At 40.1% G+C, this 21,244-nt stretch overlaps 2 protein-coding genes across 7 annotated transcripts in view; one reads left to right on the top strand and one right to left on the bottom strand.

Moving 5' to 3' along the window:
• Nucleotides 1–1,717: 1,717 nt before the first annotated feature.
• On the bottom strand, nucleotides 1,718–21,204 carry LOC123018388 (plasma membrane calcium-transporting ATPase 1-like). The gene is made up of 7 exons (XM_044420416.1): nucleotides 21,111–21,204; nucleotides 19,250–19,289; nucleotides 18,492–18,643; nucleotides 18,181–18,368; nucleotides 11,765–11,861; nucleotides 9,371–9,428; nucleotides 1,718–5,518 (listed from the first exon to the last, which is right to left on the bottom strand). Exon 7 carries the CDS (start codon nucleotides 5,509–5,511, stop codon nucleotides 2,188–2,190), a length of 3,324 nt encoding a protein of 1,107 aa, XP_044276351.1. The 5' UTR covers nucleotides 5,512–5,518; nucleotides 9,371–9,428; nucleotides 11,765–11,861; nucleotides 18,181–18,368; nucleotides 18,492–18,643; nucleotides 19,250–19,289; nucleotides 21,111–21,204; the 3' UTR covers nucleotides 1,718–2,187.
• Nucleotides 18,519–21,244, top strand: part of CTNNA3 (catenin alpha 3) — a 766,319-nt gene continuing 763,593 nt past the window's right edge. For all 6 annotated transcript variants that reach the window (XR_006413770.1, XM_044420420.1, XM_044420417.1 and 3 more), the window contains exon 1: nucleotides 18,519–18,652. The gene's annotated coding sequence lies outside the window, so the exon portion shown is untranslated. The remainder of the gene's footprint in view (nucleotides 18,653–21,244) is intronic.

Here is a 21,244-nt window from a genome sequence, read left to right as displayed (position 1 = left end):
TGGGTTCACCAGAGCTAAGCATGGCATATCAAAGGGGGTGATTACATATGCAGTCATCAAGCACCCGTTCTTTTTTGTTTACTTAAGTTTTGCGCAACAATAATAAAAAAGTTGAACATTCACAATGTTCAGTACCTCAAAGGCATGAGTGCCAATATTTCTACAAGGCCCTTTGGTGAGTGTGGAATGTTTGTCCTCTTTGATTGTTTATCTTACCTGTTATTAATAATTTCATCTTCCATTTTTGTAATAAAGCACATAAAGTTTCTGGAATGCTATTCATGGATAGTAGGATACAGTGGATTTTCTCTCCCCGGGTCATAGACCCTGCTAGAGCAGTTTCTCCAGCCCTCACAACCACCGCAGAAAGCTCAGCTGTGGTTTGTCTTCTGAGAACATTGCTGTGATCTTGGGAGAGAGTCAGGATCTGGAATCATGTAATCGGAGGATCTATTACTCCAACATTCCAGAGGATCTCCCTGCTTCAGGTTTTGGGAGACAGGTAATCCAGCCTGCTGGTAAAAGTGATATCTATAACAATTTAGAGTGATGTCATACATTATTGTATACTTTGAGAAGCTTATTGCTGACCATACAAAGCAATGAATGCAAAAAATATCAACATACTCTTATAGGGAAGCTCATTACAGAGGCAAGGATTGGCTGCAGCTTCAGTTGAGATCTGTTGCTATGTAATGTGTGAAAACTAGGTAATGACTACTTAGTCTGGGGATATCACTGAAGATGACTGGAGAATTGCTGGATTCCATCTTAGACAGACCCTTTAAAATTGGCTAGATACTAGAATTTTAGAAGCTTGGCATTACCTGTTATTGTCACTGTACAGTACAATGGAAAAAGTTATATTTGTGCAACTTCTTCCAATCTAAGAAATATTAAGTTAATGGGGTCTTGGTCAAAGATGAAATGTAGAATCCCAAAGATCTTCAAGGGGTAGGCTAAAAGAAGAGTTGTCCACTGGAACTTTTACAGCATATCTATTCCTGATAGTCATCTTTAAGGCAATTTTAAAAAATGAGAGCATGTTGGATGAAGGAATGGTTGGTTTCCAATGTCTCTCTATTAGCTTTTCTATGAGAGGCATTGATCACATGCCCATAATCCCCCACTTTCCATTGTTTCCAGGTTCTTTGGATGCTTCCAGATACTGTGATCTGCCAATTTCACTTCTGTCTCTCATCAGCGTGTTCAGTGATTTTTCTTTTCTACATCACAATTAAATGTGGCATTTGATTGTGATTTCCTTTTGTGTATTTGCACTATGTAACTATACCACAGTGCCACCTAGAGGTTATGTAGTGGAAAAGCAGGAAAGCAAACACTTTTTGTGTAGTGCTTAGATCTCAATTCTGTGATGAAACCGAAAGCAGAGACAGTAGATTAACAGCTGATTAACACCCTTGCGTAGAAAATATTATAGTGTAACAAACTGTTCTTTTGGCACAATCCTTTGGATTTTTTGTGTTGCTTCCCTTCAATTACACAACAAGGATAAAGAATGTTTTAGCATTTTTATTATTCAGTAATCTTTGCTTATAAGCAACCATCAAGAACAAAATGTAAATAAGCTTAGCCTACTTGTAGCCAGATCTATATTCACTCCCTTCAGATTCATAGCCCAGCAGCTAAAGAAAGATTCAAAATACTTACAAAAAATAGCACATTGTCAAACAGATGATCAATGGCCTAAGGCAGTTCAGCCAGTTGATACTGGTTATAAGCATAAACAGGGTCAAAAGTAAAAGACTATGTACAGTTTATCTGCTATTATTTATATCACCTTTTAATCAATAAATATATAAAAAATCTGGTATTCAAGAGGTGGCTTTTGGTTTCATCACTCACTCTCTTCTTCTAAAGATACCCCTTGCAAAAATAAATCTAAAGGCCCAAGATTCAATTAAGGTCTGCTAACATAATGCCCAGACCCATATACGAAGAAAGTTTCAATTGGACTCTTATTTTGATTTCTTACATTTTCCCACATATCTTCTAAAAAAGTGTCTCTATTTTGTTAAACAGTTTCAAAAATGTGTCCAAGTGACAGACAGCTATAAGGAAAAAGCCATTCATTTAGTAATAATGCTTATATGCACATTGCTCTTTTTAAAGATCTAAATTCAATAACAAACCATGAAGATGTCCAAATTCTAAACTCATGATCTGCTAGATCGTTTTAGTACTAGTTCCTCCTTGTACTTCCTTATACAAAGGAGCCTGGAAGGCTCTGACAACTCTGCATTGTGCTTGTATTCTGCTCAAACCCCTAAACCATAAAATCTGACTACGACGCAGTTCCTGCTCTCCGAGGTCAATCTCCGCTGACTCTCCAGCTAGTTCTTCAACAATTTCCTCTTTTGGTGGCTCCCCGCCCACATCCCTCAGGCAGATCAGATATCGGTTTGGAATACTAATTACTAATTGTCCCCATAGTAATGTCCCAAGGCCAAAGAAGATGGACCACAACCATTGCTCTAGTGTAAGCTTTACACAGCTAAAAGGCTTGCCTCCCACTTGGACAATGATGACCTGTACAATCAGTGTTCCCAAAGTGACACAACAGAAAATGGTATTTGTGAAAATTCCAGAAAAAACATTCCTTTCCCCATGAATCTTTCGTGCATTGACTTCATTAAAAATCTGCATCATTACAAATGTGTTAAACACAATAGTGTAATGCTGGGTGGGTGGAGACCTCAGTGGTGCAATTCGTCCGTTGTCAACATCAAATAATTTTTCACCTGCAAACAGAAGCACAAAGACAACTGCAAGCTGATAAAAAGCATGGAACAAAATATTTTTCAGCATCGTACGGGAGATCAGTGGTTTGTTTCTGCCATACGGCTTTCGTTTTAATAGGGCTTCTGTTGGCTTTTCGGTGGCTAGAGCAAGAGAAGCAAATGTATCCATTATGAGGTTGACCCACAGCATCTGAACAGCTTTGAGAGGGGAATTCTGGGTAATGCAGGCACCAGTAAAAGCAACTATTACTGCTACAACATTGACAGTAAGCTGAAACTGGAGGAATTTGGAAATGCTGTCATATACATTCCTGCCCCACATTACTGCTTTAACAATGCTCGAGAAGTTGTCATCTGTAAGAATGATATCCGAAGCTTCTTTGGCTACATCTGTTCCAGCAATGCCCATGGCAAAGCCGACATCGGCCTTTTTCAATGCAGGCCCATCATTGGTGCCATCGCCCGTGACAGCCACCACTTGCCTTTCTTCTGTGATATTACTATTAATGATCCCTTCCACTAAGTTGTACTTGTCAGAAGGTGAGGACCTTGCTAGCACGCAAAGCGTCGGCCAGATCCTGTCAAGAAGCTCTTGCTTAATCTCTCCGTCTGGACCACGTATCAGTCTATTAAAATCCGACCCCTCCAAGCACACAAAGTTCTCCCCAGGCCGCAGGATGCCACATTTTGCAGCAATTGCGCGGGCAGTGTTAATGTTATCCCCAGTGACCATCCGCACGACAATACCAGCATTCTGACATCTTCTTATTGCACTGGGAACCTCGGGTCTTACAGGGTCTTCAATACCTACAATTCCAATACATGTCAGGTCCTTGATAATGGCATCCTCGTTATCCCATTTTGGTTCTGAATGGCTAGCTGGGATATCTTTAAAAGCTAGACATATGGTTCGAAGTCCCTCGGAGGCCATTGGTGCAATCACATTTTTCATCACATTTTCCCGGTCTTTTTTGGAAAAGGGGGCAGGTACCCCAGCTGAATTCAACAGTCGGCTGCATTTTTGAAGGATTATTTCAGAAGCACCTTTGCTGAAGAGTTGATAGCTACCATCAGCATTTTTCAAAACTGTGGTCATAGATTTCCTGTTGGAATTGAAAGTGTACACTTTATGCAGTTTTTCTTCAGGCATTCTAGTCCTTTCAGCCTCATAATCCTGATCTAATTCCAAAAGCAAGCCAAGTAAAGCACATTCGGTTTTATTGCCAATATGACGGGGCAGGCCTCCCTCTTGTTCAGGAGGTAGGATTTTAGAAGTATAAGCACAGTTTATAGAAATACTTTTAAGCAGATATTTCAACATGGTTGCGTGAATTAAATCAGAAGCAGGAACCTCTTGATAATGTGTGCCACCAATGAAGATCTGAACTACTGTCATTCTGTTCATGGTTAAGGTTCCTGTTTTATCTGAACAAATTGCAGTTGCATTACCCATAGTTTCACAGGCATCCAAATGTCTCACTAGATTATTATCTTTCATCATTTTCTTCACAGAGTAGGCAAGTGAGATGGTGACGGCAAGTGGAAGGCCCTCTGGCACCGCTACTACCAAGATCGTAACACCAATAATAAAGAACTTCACCATATATTGCATGTAAACTGGTGTGCATTCAATAGTCCAAACCCGCTTATTTATCAAAAAATTTTGAACTAAAAAATAGACAATAAGGACAGTAACAGTGATTATAGACATTGCCAACCCTGCTTTGCCAATCTGAACAGCTAATCTCGTGAGTTTTGCTTGCAGAACTGATTTTTCTTTTTTGTGGGACACATGTTTCTTTGACTGTTGTTGAACGGCATTTGTTTCATTTCTGGAAGTTTCAGGCATCTTGCCGCCCCTCTTTTTTGGTTTTGGGTCTGTCTGTTTTGCTTTCTCATCCTCCTCCCCCATTCCAAGTAGAGTGAGGATAATTCCTGTTTGTGAATGTATACCTACAGCTGTAATAACCATCTTTCCAGAGCCTTCCATCACATGGGTACCTGAAAGCAGCATAGGGTCCTCAGTCAAAGACTTCTTGACATGATCTGATTCCCCTGTAAGGGAACTCTCATCAATTTTCAGATCGTACCCTTGGAGAAGCAAACCATCAGCTGGTAAAAGGTCACCATATTTGATCTGTGCAATATCTCCCACCACTAAGTCAGCCACTGCCACCTGTGCTAACTCCCCTTTCCGGATGACTGTAAACATTTGTTCCTTTTCAATGCGATGCTGTAACCCCCTAAATTGCTTTTCCTTACTCCAGTCATTGAAAGCAGTTACCAACACCACACAAACTACTGACAAAAGTATCGCAGCACCTTCTATCCACTCAGTTTTCCCATCTTCTTCTTCTCCTCCAATATCTTCTATTTCACAAGCTGTCACAATTCCTCCTGGTGGATGATAAAATGAGAGTCCCAATGATACGACGGCTGCAACTTCTAAGATACATAATGTCATATCCTGCAGTGCTTCCCATATTAATTCCAAGAAAGTAAGGGGCTTTTTAGGGGGAATAAAGTTCTTTCCAAATACAGATTTTCTTATCTCCAATTCTGACTGGGAAGCAGATATCCCATTTGTAGGTGACGTCTGCAGCCTCTTACAGATTTCAAAAATGTCACCATACATTTCCTTTATTTTTTTGACTGCGTTGCTCTTTCGTAGTTCCATCAAATTTCGGAGCTCTAAGAGAGTGATTTTGAAGTCTTCTTCTGCAAGATGAACTGGAGTCACCATCACCATGGCCTTCCTGAAATGAAAATGGAGAATCCTTTAGCAGCACTAAAAACTAAAGCTTAGAGAGAGACCTTGCATTTGCCTATAAAGGCGCTAGCAACATGTATAAATGAAATATCTTTTAGATAATCAAGGAACAGAGGAAAAGAAGTGAAAGGCACAATCCTATGCATGCTGAAATGGAAAAATGTCCTACAACTCCCACCATGAACAAGCCAGCATCAGTAGCTGGGCCATTCCGGGATGTAGAATTCTTTTCTGTTTAAACATGCAAAGAATTTCACCTTAAGAGTTTTACTGGCTGTAAACCATCCTTTTCTTGATGAACGACCAAGCCCTTTCTCCTCTGATTGAAATGGACCCCACAGCAATAAGTTCTGCTATGAGGGCCAGAGTAATACTGTGCACGATAATTCTATTCAGGATCTTCTGTGACTCAAAAAAGGGAAATTAAAAGGAGTAGTGGTAGTGGATTGTGTTATGACACTAAAGGAAAGATCTTTTAATACTTTTCTCCATCCTGCTTTTATACTTCAGAGAAAAATACTATGGAGGAATGGGTTAAGCCATCTGAGTCCAGTCTCAGTCTGATTTGGGCCCCAGCAAAACTGCTTTTGGTAAACATACAAACAAACAATGGGTGTTCCAATTGTGGATCTCCTGTCACCTCTTTTAGTATGGCTTTTAGGCAAGTTGCTCTCTCTAAGACTCAGCTTTAGAGCTGAGACAAAGATACCTGTATTACAGGACTGCTCTAATCATGTTAAAGCAATGCATATGCAACATGATGGATAACTTAGTTTGAAATTTCAGTATTGATTTTTAAAGCAACCTAGTTTAAAATTAAATCCAAATATTTTTAGAAATGAAGGTGCGAAAAGCCAAATCTCTTGCAATGGAACCATGATCATTGAAATTACCTGAATTAGTTTAAGACTCGTTTCTAATTTTTAAACATGGGGAATTTTTTATTTTGGAGACAAAACATGAAAAATGCACAATGCCATGAATTTATTTCTGCATTTATAGGTGCCCTTTCAAGGCAATCCGCCTCTTGCCTTTTGCAGTTTTCAGAGCAGCATTAGGATCCAGGAGATGCCAACCTATTTTATTCATGAATTCCATATGAATGATCTTGTACTCCTATTTCAATGAATGAATGAATGAATGAATCAATCAGCTTGTTTATTTGGTCCACAGAATTTTCCATAATTGATACACAGAACAATTAAAATTATTTTAAAAAGTGAATTATTAGTCAAACCGTTATTAAAACTGTATTAAAAATTGTCAAAACAATAGTTATTTTATGAAATATTTAAGAAAACAGTAGACCATCAAAACAGAGTACAAATACTCACAAAAATGAATAATAGCATATTTATGCTTAACATAAAAGGCCAGTGCCCATGCCATTTATCTGTCAATAACATTTACTAACAGCCCTTGCTTGTTTGTGATCTCATCTTAATAGTATTACAACTCCTGTTTGTGCTGTGTCTCAGGGATTAGGAGAGAAGAACTATAGCACATGACTGCTTTTAAGAAATCAGGAATTTCTGGGAGACCTGATCAGAGTGCTGGGGGAAGTGGGGTGGACTGGATTGGAACTGCAATTCTGGGGTCGGGAAATTATAACTTTTCCCCACTGTGATGTTTTCTCAGGTGTAACACCCTCCCCTTCCAAAGTTGCTGTCCAACCAGCTGGAAAGATGTACACATCTGCGCAATTTCCATAGTAGAACAAATCAACAAACAAGCAGAACAAACGTGTGTGTGTGTGCGTGTGTGTGTGTTGTGGGGGGGCCTTCTGGCTGAGGCAATAGAGTGGGGGGTCAAAGTAAACTCATCCACCCATCACTGATCCAATCTGGGGCAGAGCAGTGGCGGCATTGCTGCATACAGGAATAACAGGAAAAAATGGAGAACTCGAGAATGATCTTACTCATTATCCCTAGCATGGCCCTGAAATAATTGGAGGAAAATACACAAACAATCTGGACCCTGCTACAGTCCTCATTCCAAAATTCTTCCCCAGTCTGGAGTATGGCACCAGATTCTATTTATACACAAACCTGACCTGTACCTTTTAAAATTTTTATTACTGTATTTTACATTATAACCTTCACAACCCACTTTCTTTCTCCTGTAAGGTACATAGGTCACCTCCTCCGCAGAACAGCCTTATGAAGTAGGTTAGGCTGAAGGTCTGTGACTGGCCTAAAGTAAGAGTCATGACCTGAGTAGGGACTAGAACCGGGATCTTCAGAGTCCCAATCCAACACTAGAACAACTATGATCTTCTCACACCTAATTCCAGTTTTTAATGTCAGTCTATCAGTGCTCGGCTCACCAATAATACTGGCATGTTAAAATATACTTGGGTTACTACAACAGGTGATATTTGAAGACTGGTTTATGTATGTCCTTGTTCTTACGCTTGTGCCTCTGCTTACTTTTGGTACATGTATACACAGACTTCCTTGAGGAACAGGTACAGTCATAGTACCTTTTCTCCTCTACTACAGTACCATTTCTCCACCACCTCTACCACTTTCCTGTGGAGAAGTGATTTAGTTGTTTTACTTCCTCAAAAATATGGAGGAGCTATGCAAAATGTAGGGCTGGCACATGCAAATTTTTCCCAGCAGCATTTCTCCAGAAACATTAGTTTCTTCCAGGAGAATGGTTCAAAATTGCAAATGAACATATACATCTCTGAATGAAGAAATGGAAGAATCCAGTTTATCCTTATTCATAGAAATACCCAAACTAGCTGCTGTTTATCTTCCAAATGGCACTTGCTAGGCATCAAGGAAAGGGGCCTTCTATTTGGTTTTTACACTAGGTAAAGAAAAGACAAATCCATTTAGTGATAGCAGTAGTAACTCAATTGCTTTTCTTAAACAGGCATCTGATGCAACTGAACTGCACATCATATTACAGACCCTTTAGATAAGAAAAAATATTTTATACGAGTATGGGTTTCTTATTCTTTGGGATGAAAACTGGAGTTCTTCTAAGAAACATGCTTTTATACAACTGTAAATTGAGTATCTTAGTAAAATTCTCTATTGTTGTGGGGAGGGATCCCTGTTAGGATAGTGTGTCACATGATGCTCAACCCAAATCATCCTCTTGGTACTATTCTGCCGTTATACAGTATTCCGAATTGGTTACATTTTTGCTGTGGTATATATTGCAGTGTGTCCTCTACACTTGCATCACTGTTCTAGGGGGATGAAGAGAGATTTTCATGGGCTGGGAAACAGCAGTCCCTCTGAGAAAGAGGTACGCCCAGTCAACCTTCAGTTGCCTTCCTGCGTTCCTGTCGCCCTCCCAACCCCACCCCACCCCACCCCACCCCACGCCTTTCCCCTTCCTCTCTGGCTTGCGCACTGATCTGGACCATAAATGTAATGTTGCTGCCCACCTTCCAGTCCCTGAAATGAACAACTAGCTGGGAACATACCCATGTCTATGTAGAAGTAATCACATTATCTTCAATGGAGCTTGATCCAAATTAAATCAGATTGTCTTAAAATGCCATTTCCTCAGAAGTAAATCCCTTGACCTGGCCTTCAATTTACTCTTGGGAAAGTCAGCATGGGAGAGAGGCTGCACTTGCTTTCAGGAATTGTGTTTTGTTGGAAGGGAGCAGAGGCAGTGATCCTACTTGCTTCATCCCACAAAAGGCAGGATGCATACACTTAGAATTTCATTTCAGTTGCCAGAGATTTCAGAGGGTTTTTTTTAAAGTATGTTTCTGAGTTCACAGATGCTTAAGGTAACACAGGCCTCTCTATGGGCTATATAAACTCAAGAAACTGAGTTGTTAAAACAGGTAATTTGATCATTTGCTTACCTGAACAGGGGACTTTAGACAGCAGAGGGCACTTTAAACTCAAAGATCCAGCATCAAACTCAAGGAAAAACAGGAAATTCAGAATAGAAACAAGGTGAAAATAGGAAATTATTATAAATTAGCAACATCTGTGTAGTGGTGCGGACTGAACCAGTAATTATGATGTGAAGAATCTGAAAGAACTGCCTGTTTCTTCTTGGAGTTAGAAAAAAGTGCCTTTGGGGCTTTCTTTTTCTCCTGTAATTTTAAAAGAAATGCTCCTGTAACTTCTTTACTAAGTGGTAGTTCATCCTCCTAGATTATTATGCAGGTGTATTTAAATGTTCTTTGATGCTGATGATTAGGGTAGGTCCCTCCCCCCTCCTTTGTATTTCTATTTTCAACACCAGTCTATCCAGAAGATACTAAGCAGCTGCTGCATTTATTGGTTTCTGTTTCCTGCCTAGGAAAGCTTCACCTGCCCAGTTTCTTTATGGCAAGCCTAGTGATGACACAGTTTTTGCCTTTTGTCCCCTGGCCTTAAGAGTTTGTTAAGGTTTTTGGATAGGTTACATTTGAAGGAAAGCCTTGTAATAAAGGATCAAATCAGCTGACTGTGGGATACTGGGAGTTATAGTCTAACACATCTGCAGGTGAGGGAGGTACACTAAATTGATGTGACACTACACTTTTGCATTTATAGATATGAGTCTACTAATGATATGTTAACAGGTGCTCCTTGTTTGGAGTTGGACAATGGAATTTTCTGAAGCAAAGGTATCTGCTAACAAAGACATAGAGTTTTGCATATTGTGTATGCACTGTATTAACTGGGAGATTGTGCTATTAGATTCTTCAGGGAAACTAAATTTCTTGTCCACGTTCTAAATGGAGTTGGACTACAGAGCAAGACATGCCCAAGGGGTTAACCCTAATAGCATGCTTTTGTATTCCCACCAGGTTGCTCTACATTTATATATTCTACCTGCTCTGACTTTGAAGACGCAAAGGAGTATGCATAGCACATTTCCTACAGGGTAATTTGTGTGATTAACAGTACAGGGGCAGCTTATATCCTTCTGATTATATTGTTTTGACTTCTGACCTGGATTCTGAATGCTTCATTGTGGGTTGTCCTACTGACATGTTCTTTAACTGTTTTAACTGGCTTGGCCCATCTCTTGCCTTCAGGACCTTTTCTTAAATTGAGAAAAGTGTAGCACTGATACACTATAATCATTCTTTATTAGTCTCTCTGGTATTCTGCTTGGTTCATCTCTCTTGTGGGCATCGTGCAGTACTAGTTTTACTAGTCTGGCCTCCTTCCCTTGCAGCTCTGCATGGGTTTGCTTAATTGAGTCTGGAAAGAGTGTGTAGCTAGGTCATGCTCTGGCCTTAATGGTCCTATGGGGTGCAGTGCAGGCTTTAGACAGCCGTATGAAATACACAACTAACATTTCACTTATAAAGCACATATTAACATTTCTATTCTCTTCACAAATAAACTGCCATTCCATGCTTTGCAACTGTTTCTACTAAAAATAGAAAAAACCTTGTTGCCAATAACTTTTTGCCAACCCTGATTTTTTTTTTTTAAGAATGCTCCAAACATGGGCAGTTTTATATTTTAAATTCACCTAAATGTATTTATTTATTTAAAACTTTTCTATACCATCCCATACTTAATAATCTTGGGATGGTTTACAGCAAATTTTTCTAAAAAATAAAAATAAGAATAACAATTGCCCAGCATCTAATGTTAAAATATAAACCCACCGCTAAAACAAAGTAACAATTAAACCTTAGTATCACACAAGAAGAAAGTGAAGTTCACTTCTGCTGCTCTGATGCTAAACACACTTACTTAGGAAGAAGTAATTTGATTGAAAATAAAGCATATTGATTATTGATTACCTCCAATTGTGTGTGTGTGTGTGTGTGTGGACCTTAATATACTCACTGCAACCCAGATGCTGATGTTGCTGCTTTCTGGACAGTCACTGCCCCCACTCCAAGGTGTGTGTGTCTAGTCCTACCTGTACTGTCTGAAAAGCTTGTCTAGAGCACCATTCTTACCATTCACATCAACAGAGAGTTTTGTTATAGTACTACTATTTAGTCAGACTTTCTATACTGAAAATCTGATATGTAGAGGCTCATAAAATCCACACACCCAAATTCAGCCTGAACTGAATAGGTAGAACTATAATAACATTAAGGCATATTAGCCATACAGTACTAACCTACAAGGCAGGATATAAATCTAATAAATAAAAAACAGCTGAGGTCAGATTTTTTTTTCCAGTTCTGGGAGGAGCGGGGGGGGGGGGGAGATGTATCTTAATAAGGATGCTAGGAAAGAAAGTATTTCTGAATGGATAGGTGAGAGGCCAGGAAGGAATCTGATTTTTATACCTTTAGCAGATATGTAGAAGAGGAATTTCAGCAGGTGCAGGTTTTCTTCTCCCTACATGACAGACTGCACCTGCCAAAGGTGCTGCTGCTTCTGTTGCTGTGAAATGAAAATGCCATCAAAGTTTGCTTTAACAATTAAGTCCAGGACAAGCACATACACATCTACTGCAGCTTGGACCTACATAAGTTCACACTTAGGCAAAACCCATTGAGTTCAACAGAAATGACTTACTAATAAATATGCTTGGAATTGCAGCCTTTGTTCTTACAATTTCTTGCAAATAGATGGGCACCCGCTCAGTTCCTATCATTTATCTCCCACTTAAACCTTCCCCTATAACTAGACTCATTCCATTTTATTGTATCATTTATTTCCCTGAATTCTTTTTTCCATAAAAGCCATTACCTGAGAGAATTTAATCTTTTACTAGAGCACGCTTCTTACTGGGAGTAGCTGTCTCAGAACTTCTGCACAAGGTATGCAGTTGCAAGTAATGTAACCCTTACTATCATATTTGTAGCTGATCTTATGCATCCTTTTTCCAGGGGAGAAAGAAAGGCTCAATGCTTCATTTTCACTGAGACACAGATACTGCAAGACAGTGAAAGATCCACCCTTAACAGTTTCTGTGAGCATTCAGGGGATAACAAGAAGTGAGGCACCATAGAAAAACATCTTATGTTCCTGTCTTACTGATACTCTGAATAGAGAGACTAAATACTCCTTGGCTGGTCTAAATGTGTGGTTGTGTTTAAATTAGGCTTGCCTGTGGGGAAGGGCCAGTCTGGCATGCCTATGTGCTTTAACCATAGGGTGATTATGTAGGAATTAGCAGATGAAACTTCTTGTGGCATGGAGACAAGCATTATCATGAACTAATGCCTCATGATCATGTTGCTGTTTAAAAAAACACAGGAGAAGAGATTGCTAAAAAAGAAATGAACAACCCTAGTTAAAACTGAAGAAAATTCCCATTTGCCATACCTTGTAAATGCGCGGAGTTACTGTTTTTTCCTTTTCCTGGTTGGGCTTCTCTGTCTTACCAGCTGCTTGTCAAGCAGAAATTTAGTAAGCACAACTTTCCTCCTCATGTCATCATACATCTAGAAAAACTGCCCCTTCTAATTTCTGCCTGTGTCAACAATAAAGCCTTATAAAATTGGTGACCTATAAAATTTGTACTATTTCTGCAATCATCCTTGTGGTCTTTTGCAGATCAGCCTCTTTTGTATTAAATAGCTAGCTGCCTGATCTGCTTTGGTAAGGGAGATAAAGATTTTAAAGCTAACTGTGTATTCACACATAAAACATCTGGGGAGAAATTCCCTCTTGTAACAGGGCCTACTGGATCCTGAAATGCATTTGGCTGGCTGTACTAGATGAAGATACATAAGAATAATTCTGGATGGAAAGAGATAAGTCCCTTAACGAAATAATGTACTGCTTTTCTGGGGCTTTTAGCCTTTTTCAGGGCATAGAAATAATCCACATGTGTGTACCTCTTTGCTTCATAACTCTAAAGTATCTCCTAGTAAACCCTAAAGCATTTCCCAGTAAAGTAAACTCTAAAGAAACTCTCAGTCCAGCAGTACTGTCTGTAATCATCTCAGCTACTGTACAGTTGCAATGTGCATTTTTACTTCAACCATATTCTAGATCCATCTCAGCTCAGCCCAAGGCCAGCAGTTCCAGCATTACCTTGTCCTAGCTCCATGGCCCAAGAATGGCTGTAACACATCTCTGTATCTCAGTCTCATTTTCCCACATTGGCCAGTAACTGCTCAAAGTGGCAGTTACAGCAAAGGAGGAGGTAGAATCAGAATGCTCCCAGAAACCAATGAAACTGGCGTGTGGTCCCATTTCCTCCCATTCTGAGTTTGTGTGCATTGTCCAAAGGTGTGAGGAATTTTGTGGACTTGCAATGTAAACACACCTGTGTACATAAAGGCTTTACACTCATGGGCTGAATTTCAAATCTATCACTGCCCTTTGGTTTTTTTAGGGTAAGAATGAAGAAACTGAGAATCGTTGGTCTTCTCTTATCCCTGGTGACATCCAGACAGAACAATGTGCACTCTCAGACTGCCATTTAAAGGGGTTTGGAAAGGACTGCTTCAGAAAACAACAGCTGGATTTTTAATGAAGACATTTTCGGAACATCTAATAGTATTAGTTAGTAGTTCAGTTTTTTGCCACTTTACGGAAGACGGTACCCAGTCTGACAGAGGACAGTCTACTATTTGGAGCTGTCCTACAGTTAAGGACTGTCCTACCATTCACTCCAAGTCCGGCTTAGAAAGAAAGCAATATAAGTAGAGAGACTGGGGGTTTTGAAGCTGCCCCGCAACTGTTAGCAGCCGGACAACAGGTGGAGAAGGCATCCAGGACACAGCCTTCCCTAACTGTGGTGAGGCGCACTGTGCTTCTGGTTAAATTATAACAATCATTACTGAATTTGCATCTGCACGTATAATTAGAATATGCAAATCTATGCTTTTTTGGTATTGTATTGGTGACCTATTTCCTTCTTTACACTGGGGCAGGGTCACGAGGAGGAAGCCACCCTATATCTAGATCCAGTTTAGGTTGTAGTCTTGGTCTTGTACAGCCAGCTAGTCAGACAGTGACAGGGATTTTTGGAGACCCGGTTCTGAGGCTAGACCAGTGTTCCACCTTGCAGTGGAGTCTTTGAGCTCGGAGAACCTTTCCCTCTTCATAGCTGGCATGGACCAGGGTAGATAGACCATAATATGAAGTATCTGGATAATGCCTCAATCTCCTTTCCTTGTGCTCTAAGGTATGCCACTTAAATGGCCACAATTGGCTGGCTAAGTGTTTTGCAGGACAAGAGGAGCACAGAAGTGACCTTTGCTTCCATGTTTCTTCTACCCTGCATAGGATATCTGTAACACTACAAGTTTGGAGCATTATGGGCATCTGGTTTGGACTGAAACCCTAAAGCAATTGTTGGCCCTGGAGCAGAATGTCTCAATGGCAGCTTTTTCTAATATGAGCCTATCCAGTGAGATCCTGCTCCGAGTCCATGTTTCATGTAACCATTCAGTATGGTGGCTGAAGCAGGGCCATGTCTAATTCTTAAACTATTGTCATTTCTGGGGACATATGAAGGACAGGTCATTCATTACTGGCCTTTATAATTTTGTTCTATTGCTTTTATGCAGTTTTGTTTTGCTTCTGTTGTTATTTGTTGTTTAATTACATTCTGTCTATTGTTTTGATACTGCTGTTAAACTGCCTCATGGATGGGAAGACAGGGTTAAATACTTTAAGCCAACAGTACTAAGGAGAAGAGGAGATTTAGTATTAACTAAGGTTGCCAATGTGGCTTTTTTCTAAAATAGAGTGACTAGTGATAGAAGTGGATTTTATCATGGTTTTCCTCTTAAAGGTACTGCAATTCTGATATTGTCTAGACCTAACATATGCATTTTTTCCTCCTTCACTCTTGGGTTATAAGGGCATGACTTTCAATTTCCTGATCTGAAAAAACTTCACACAGAATGCATTGTCAGTTTATGAACATCAGTGCTGCAAGAAGTGGTGATGCTACTTGCATAGGCAAATTTAAAGTAGGATTAAACAAGTTTATGGAAGATAAGACTATTAGTTTTCATGATGGCTGTATACTATTCCCAGTATCAGAGGCAGAGTCCAAACAGATCTACTTGCGAGAAATAATTTAGGCCTGCTTTGCCCTATATGACAAATTGCACTTGTAGGAACTCTGTTGACATTTGCTATCCCATATAAACCCATTACATCCCCACAGAATAGTTTATTATTTTAGCCATTCTGCACAGAGAAATAACTGTGATCATCAAGTAATTCACTAAAACCTGAAATAATAGTTCTGTTCCACCTGGCACTGATTATCCCTCAGCTGCTGTATTATGACTAGTTTTGAGAACTACAATATGTATGTTGCAAACAATTTGGCAAGGATTTACTTGGTAACTGAAATGAAAATGGCTTTAGAACATGGTATATATGAGGAAATAGAAAGGAATTATAAATTTTACCTTACAAGAAAAAAATTAAAGGGCAGAATGAAACCAATTTTCAAATGGCAACAATAGCTGTAAAGGAGCTGGGAGACAGTTCTCTGCAAATCGCACTGATGGGGCAGAACCAATGAGTTCCAGTTCCAGAAGACCGAAGAGATAGAAAAGGCAATCTAGGGCTAAGTGTCACAACTCCTGACACCTGCTGATGCTCAAAAGGAGCATGGGTTAGTACAGATACAGACCTAGGATGTAAAAAATCTTAAAAAAAACTCAGTTCAGAATCAAAAGAGTGATAGTTTTTCATCAAGCTTGTAAGCAGTCTCAAATACTCTATTTGGAAATAGGGCTTAGATCAAGGAGAGAAGGTGCATGCCTTACAGGGCTCCTCTGCCAGGAACCCCCTGGAATTGCTCTTCCTTTTTCCCACTGCAACCTGTTTATTCACCTGCCTCTCAGCTTGGCCCAGACAATAACTGGAACGAGGAGGAGCACAGGTGCCATTGCTCATTGCTGGCAAGCAAACAATAAATACGATAGCATGAGGTTCAGTATCATTTTGTGGCAATGGTAGACAGATGGAGGAAGTTCATCAAGGGTTCCTGTAGTGAGTGAACCCAACTTGGGAGCATTTCAGAGTTTCATGACCTCGATTTTGAAGAAGATGACTTTGAAGACTTGGCAATGAGAGTTTTGGAAATTCAGGGAGAGGCAGAGGCCTTTGAAGTGCCCTCAGGGTCTCTTTATAGAGGCTCCTAGGCTAACCAGGAGAGCAGAGTTGATTAAGAAGGGACAAGAGGAGTGTGAGAAGGGGATGAGAGAGAGCTGTTGCCTTGCCAAGTCCCTGATCCCAGGACAAGGCATCAGAAGAGATGAGCTGCCCAGTTAGAAGGCTCGTGTCTGTCTCACCAGCTCCCGCTTGACCAGTGGGAGCCACCCTGAGGGTGGAGCCCACAGTGTTACTGAAAGGGGATGATTTTGGGGAGATGAGTTTGGGTTCAGCCTTCTTTATATGAGCAGATGCTTATCTATCAGTTTACCAGAGTGCTTTTAGAGTCCCCTTGTCTTGTAGCTGGGAAGTGCCTACAAAGATTTCCATTGCAAGGAGACTGTTGTTTTGGAGCATGAGGGCCAGAAGGGAAGAGCCTGGCTCACAAAATTGCCTTCCCCAGAGGCTGTGAAAATCTGTTTAGAAACCCATAAATTCATGTATTATGTTTTGAGGAACTGTGGCAACACAAGCGTAGTTTTTAAGAAGTAGGAAACTATAACCTTTGGGGTCAACAGTTAACGGAGGAGAACATCATGCTAATTATGTTAGCTTTAATTAAAACAGATCTGCAATTGCTTTAAATTGTACTAGCTTCATTAAGCTTGGCAGAGCTATATTATTTTATGTAGACTATTTTACAATAGCCATGTTGTTATTATTGGAAATCATGCCATATTTTCCATTCCAAGAAAAAATGTTAAAAAAATAATCTAAGAGATAGCAAGTCTTTTACATTCTTAGCCTCTTCTCACACACCAGCGAGAACTGATTTAAAAAGACAGGCACCATTTTTGTGGCTCGTGTAAAATGTGATTTGTGTTTATGCAACAACTCGGTGGTAGGCAAGAGACTATCAAATATTACCCCTAGTGTTGTGTTGACACCAAATCACAATGATGCCTGTGACAAAAGGTAAGACGAAGGACTAACCATGACAATAAAGCACATCCCTGCTAGGATGCCCTTGCACTGCATTGCACTGAGGAGTGACTTGGTAGTTTCCATTTGTTTTGTGTACGATCACTTGAGATCCCTTTCCAGGAGATTCCAGCACCTGCTCTGAGAAACCTCTTCTGCTTGCAGGAGTGAAAAGAAGCAACTGTGTGCAGCAACTTCTGCTGGCTTTGGCTGGAGATTTAACTCAAACAAACACCTCTTTCCATACCTAAGTTAAAGACTATGCACACCCATTCCGTTAACTATTATTATTATTATATTTTTATACTGCCCATAGCCAAAGCTCTCTAGGCAGTTGACAGCAATAATCATAGAATCATACACTCAGGTCACCCATCCCACTTCTGCCCAGGCCTGACCCTGCTTAGCTTCCAAGATTAGGCAGGATCAGGCACTTCAGGCTACATGGAAGCTATAAGGGCCAGGTGAGTAGGCTGACTGCTCCAGGTATGTGCTAACGAGAGGGGTAATGAAAGAAGATTCTGTAACAGTTTCTTTGGTGAACTTGGCGTGAGATTAAGGTTGCTTACCACTTGCTTTTATAAGAGGGTGGAAAACAAAACCCATTTTATGAGTCAGATAGAGCATCCCACAGGAGGCTGCATAACACAGAAAGAGAAAAAAACCCCAACAATATTGCCATCTGAAAGCAGTGGGTGAGGACCTTATGAATCCCTTTGCTGTCCTCTTTGAGATTCTGAGTCATTGCTTTGAGGCTGAGTCTGGCATAGGACCAAATTGTAGGAGTGCATAAAGGGAAAAACCCATAATCTGGAGACATAGATCGTGTTTTTCCTGGCACAGCAAGGCATCTTTCGTCCTGGTATGTTTCATCTGGGTGCTCCATATAGCCTAGAAAAATAAGGTCCTGCATTATTACTTTTGAATTATTCCCACAAGAGTTTTCTATTGGTCGGTATAGCTTTAAGGATTACCCATCCCCCTGTCCAGCAGCGACTAAGTCCTGTCACTTACCCTGAAATACACTAGAGTGCTTGTCAGGCTCTCTGTTTGCAGATGTATGATAAGCCAAGTAGCGAGCTATAATAACTGTACTGAACTTCCAAACTCTGGAAGGACCCTTGCCTAGGCATTGGCTCAGTCCTTGAATGACGACTGCTTGCATTCTGAAATAGGTGAGTGATATGGTATTAGCGCCTTTTAAAACATCTGTTGTCACAAATTACAGTTCATCGAGTTCTGGGACTGAAAGAGATTAGCAGTTTAGGGTTTTTTTAATTAAAAAACCAGGGAGCAACATATACTGCATTAATACTTGAGGGATTGGTACTCTTAGAGCTTGAGCAAGGTACACCTGATCAAATTCCGAAAAGCTTTAACTTCTGAAATGCCAATGTCGATCATTCGTTTATGGGATAGCAAAAAATCCCAAGTGGCTTATTGTGTTGTTTGTGCTAAATTATTGTATGTGTGAAAGCAGTTTCATCTAGTTCCAGTAAGAGAAGGAGTTGTTAGCAATGACAGCACCTAATAACAATCTACCCATCTTGAATGGATACAAAAATATGTTCTTACTGTGCTACCTGTTCTTTTACCAAGAAAAGTCAAACCCTGCAATCAAAATGAATAATGAAATTGGAATATAGCTGCAAATAATTGAATTTTGTACAATACGCTCTAGCTCTGGAGAGCTAGAGTTCCAAAGAATTTAGACTTTGCAAGAACTAATGGGATGATACGGACAACACAGTCACAATTCTATGCATGCTTACCTGGGCACGCATTCCATTCAATGTATCCCTTTTGAGGTTTCTATTAAGGACAGAAACATAATACCCGTTGCGTGTCTTTAGTTTCTTATTGTGCAACAGCATATGAACTTCTTATTATGACTTTAGAATGCATTTAAAGCTACGTTTCTGTTTGTTACACTTATATCCTGCTTTTTATCTAAAGAGCCCAAGTTACAGAAAGTTAGGTACTGGCTAGGTATCAGGAAAAAAGTCCTGACTGTTAGAGCAGTATGGCAGTGGAACCACTTATCTAGGTAGGTTGTCTTTCCCACACTGGAGACATTCAAGATGCAACTGGACTGCCTTCTGAGAGGGATGGTGCAGCTCGGAGTCCTGCACTGACCAGGGGGTTGGACTTGATGTTCCTCTGGACCCTTCCAACTCTATTCCATGATGCAAACGGTCTTTGTCCTCTCCATTTAATCCTCAGAACAACTTGGAGGAAAATTAGGCTGGGAGTCTGTGACTGGCCCCAAGTCACCCCAAGAGCTTCATGACCAAGTGGGGATTAGAATCTGGGTGTCCTGAATCCCAATCCGTCATTGCAACCCCCACACCACAATGCATGTCCATTACCACCTCGTTTTCTGCATGTTCATGAGGCAGAAATCTCCTTGAGGCACTGATCATATAAACTGGGCTCCACAAAATTGAATTACTGGATTGAGTTGTTCACTTATTAAGAAAGATGCCCACATTTTTTTATTTTATTGCTAATATTTGGCTGTGGCAACGGACTAATGGATGTTCCAAAGTGGGACATCAAAGTGTGCATCAAAATCTGGATTAAAAATGTGCACTGAGTCCAGTGACACTTGCTTCCTGATAGGCATGTTGAGAATTTCTATATTAAAACCTTTCGCAACAATCTGACATAAGTCTTTTTAGGGCCAGACTACCAAAATAACTGCATTTTGTATGGTGGCCTCATGATTGATTTACTGGGTGTAGTTTGAAGTGCAGCCAACTGCATACCATAAAGTCTGTATGCAAGAAATAACTCCTTGTATGAGTGTATGCAAAATAAGTTGTTGAGTAGGGGAATGAAATAAATCCTTCTCTTGTAGTAACCCATTGATGTTACCTGCCTACAAAGTATAATGGTTGAACATTTGTCTGACAATACAGGGTTCTAGCCCATGTGAGCCCATTTCCTGGACTACATGACAAGAAATGTTCTAAAAAAAATCATATCTCAAAATATAGAAAGGAAGTGCCATTTTTAATTAACCGAGAAGAACTGACACTGCCAAATTTAGATGGGGCAAATGTAAATCACTGGTACAAGGAAGGACTAATAGTTTCCAGAACCACAATATGAATTATAAGGAAGGGGAAGTGAAGGAAAATTAAAGGCTTATATCTGAAAATCTGGCAATGAAGATTTTGTTGATGAGCAGGGTTTTTTATTCCAAATTTCATTGAGGTTTCCAGAGAGCCCATAATTTGTGTTCATATATTATGGTATTACCTGTGAGAGTAGCATTTTTCTGCACAAGATGACTCAATTGCTTGATGATGGTAATTTTGTTGTACTTGATAAGCAGAAATAATAGTTACTTGCTAAAGTGATATTGTTGCAACTAAGTATGCAGCACTGCAAAACTGCAATGAAGATTAAAAAAACCTTTATTAGGCATGGTGTGGTCCTGCAGTTATAATTCCACTTTTCTGCAAAAGTAACATTTCAGCAAAGCTAAAAAGATCTAAGTGCTTCCAGATAGATGGCTCCTAGCCCTACCTGTAAAAGGCATTATACAGGTATGTTTATTTTCCTCCTTAACAAATGTTTTGCAGTAAAAAAAGGGGATGAATCAGTTGGAAAACATGGGATACTTACAAATGGAAGATGGCAAGGATGAGATCTTTGTGATAGTCAGTCTGGTGTAGTGGTTAAGAGTGCAGAACTGGAACTCAGGCCATCTGGGTTCCAGCCCCTACTCAGCCATGGAGCTCACTGGGTGACTTTGGGCC

This window comes from Varanus komodoensis, unplaced genomic scaffold (assembly GCF_004798865.1).
Source record: "Varanus komodoensis strain SLA01 unplaced genomic scaffold, ASM479886v1 scaffold11, whole genome shotgun sequence".
NCBI lineage: Eukaryota > Metazoa > Chordata > Lepidosauria > Squamata > Varanidae > Varanus > Varanus komodoensis.
This window is presented reverse-complemented; position numbering and strand designations above follow the sequence as displayed.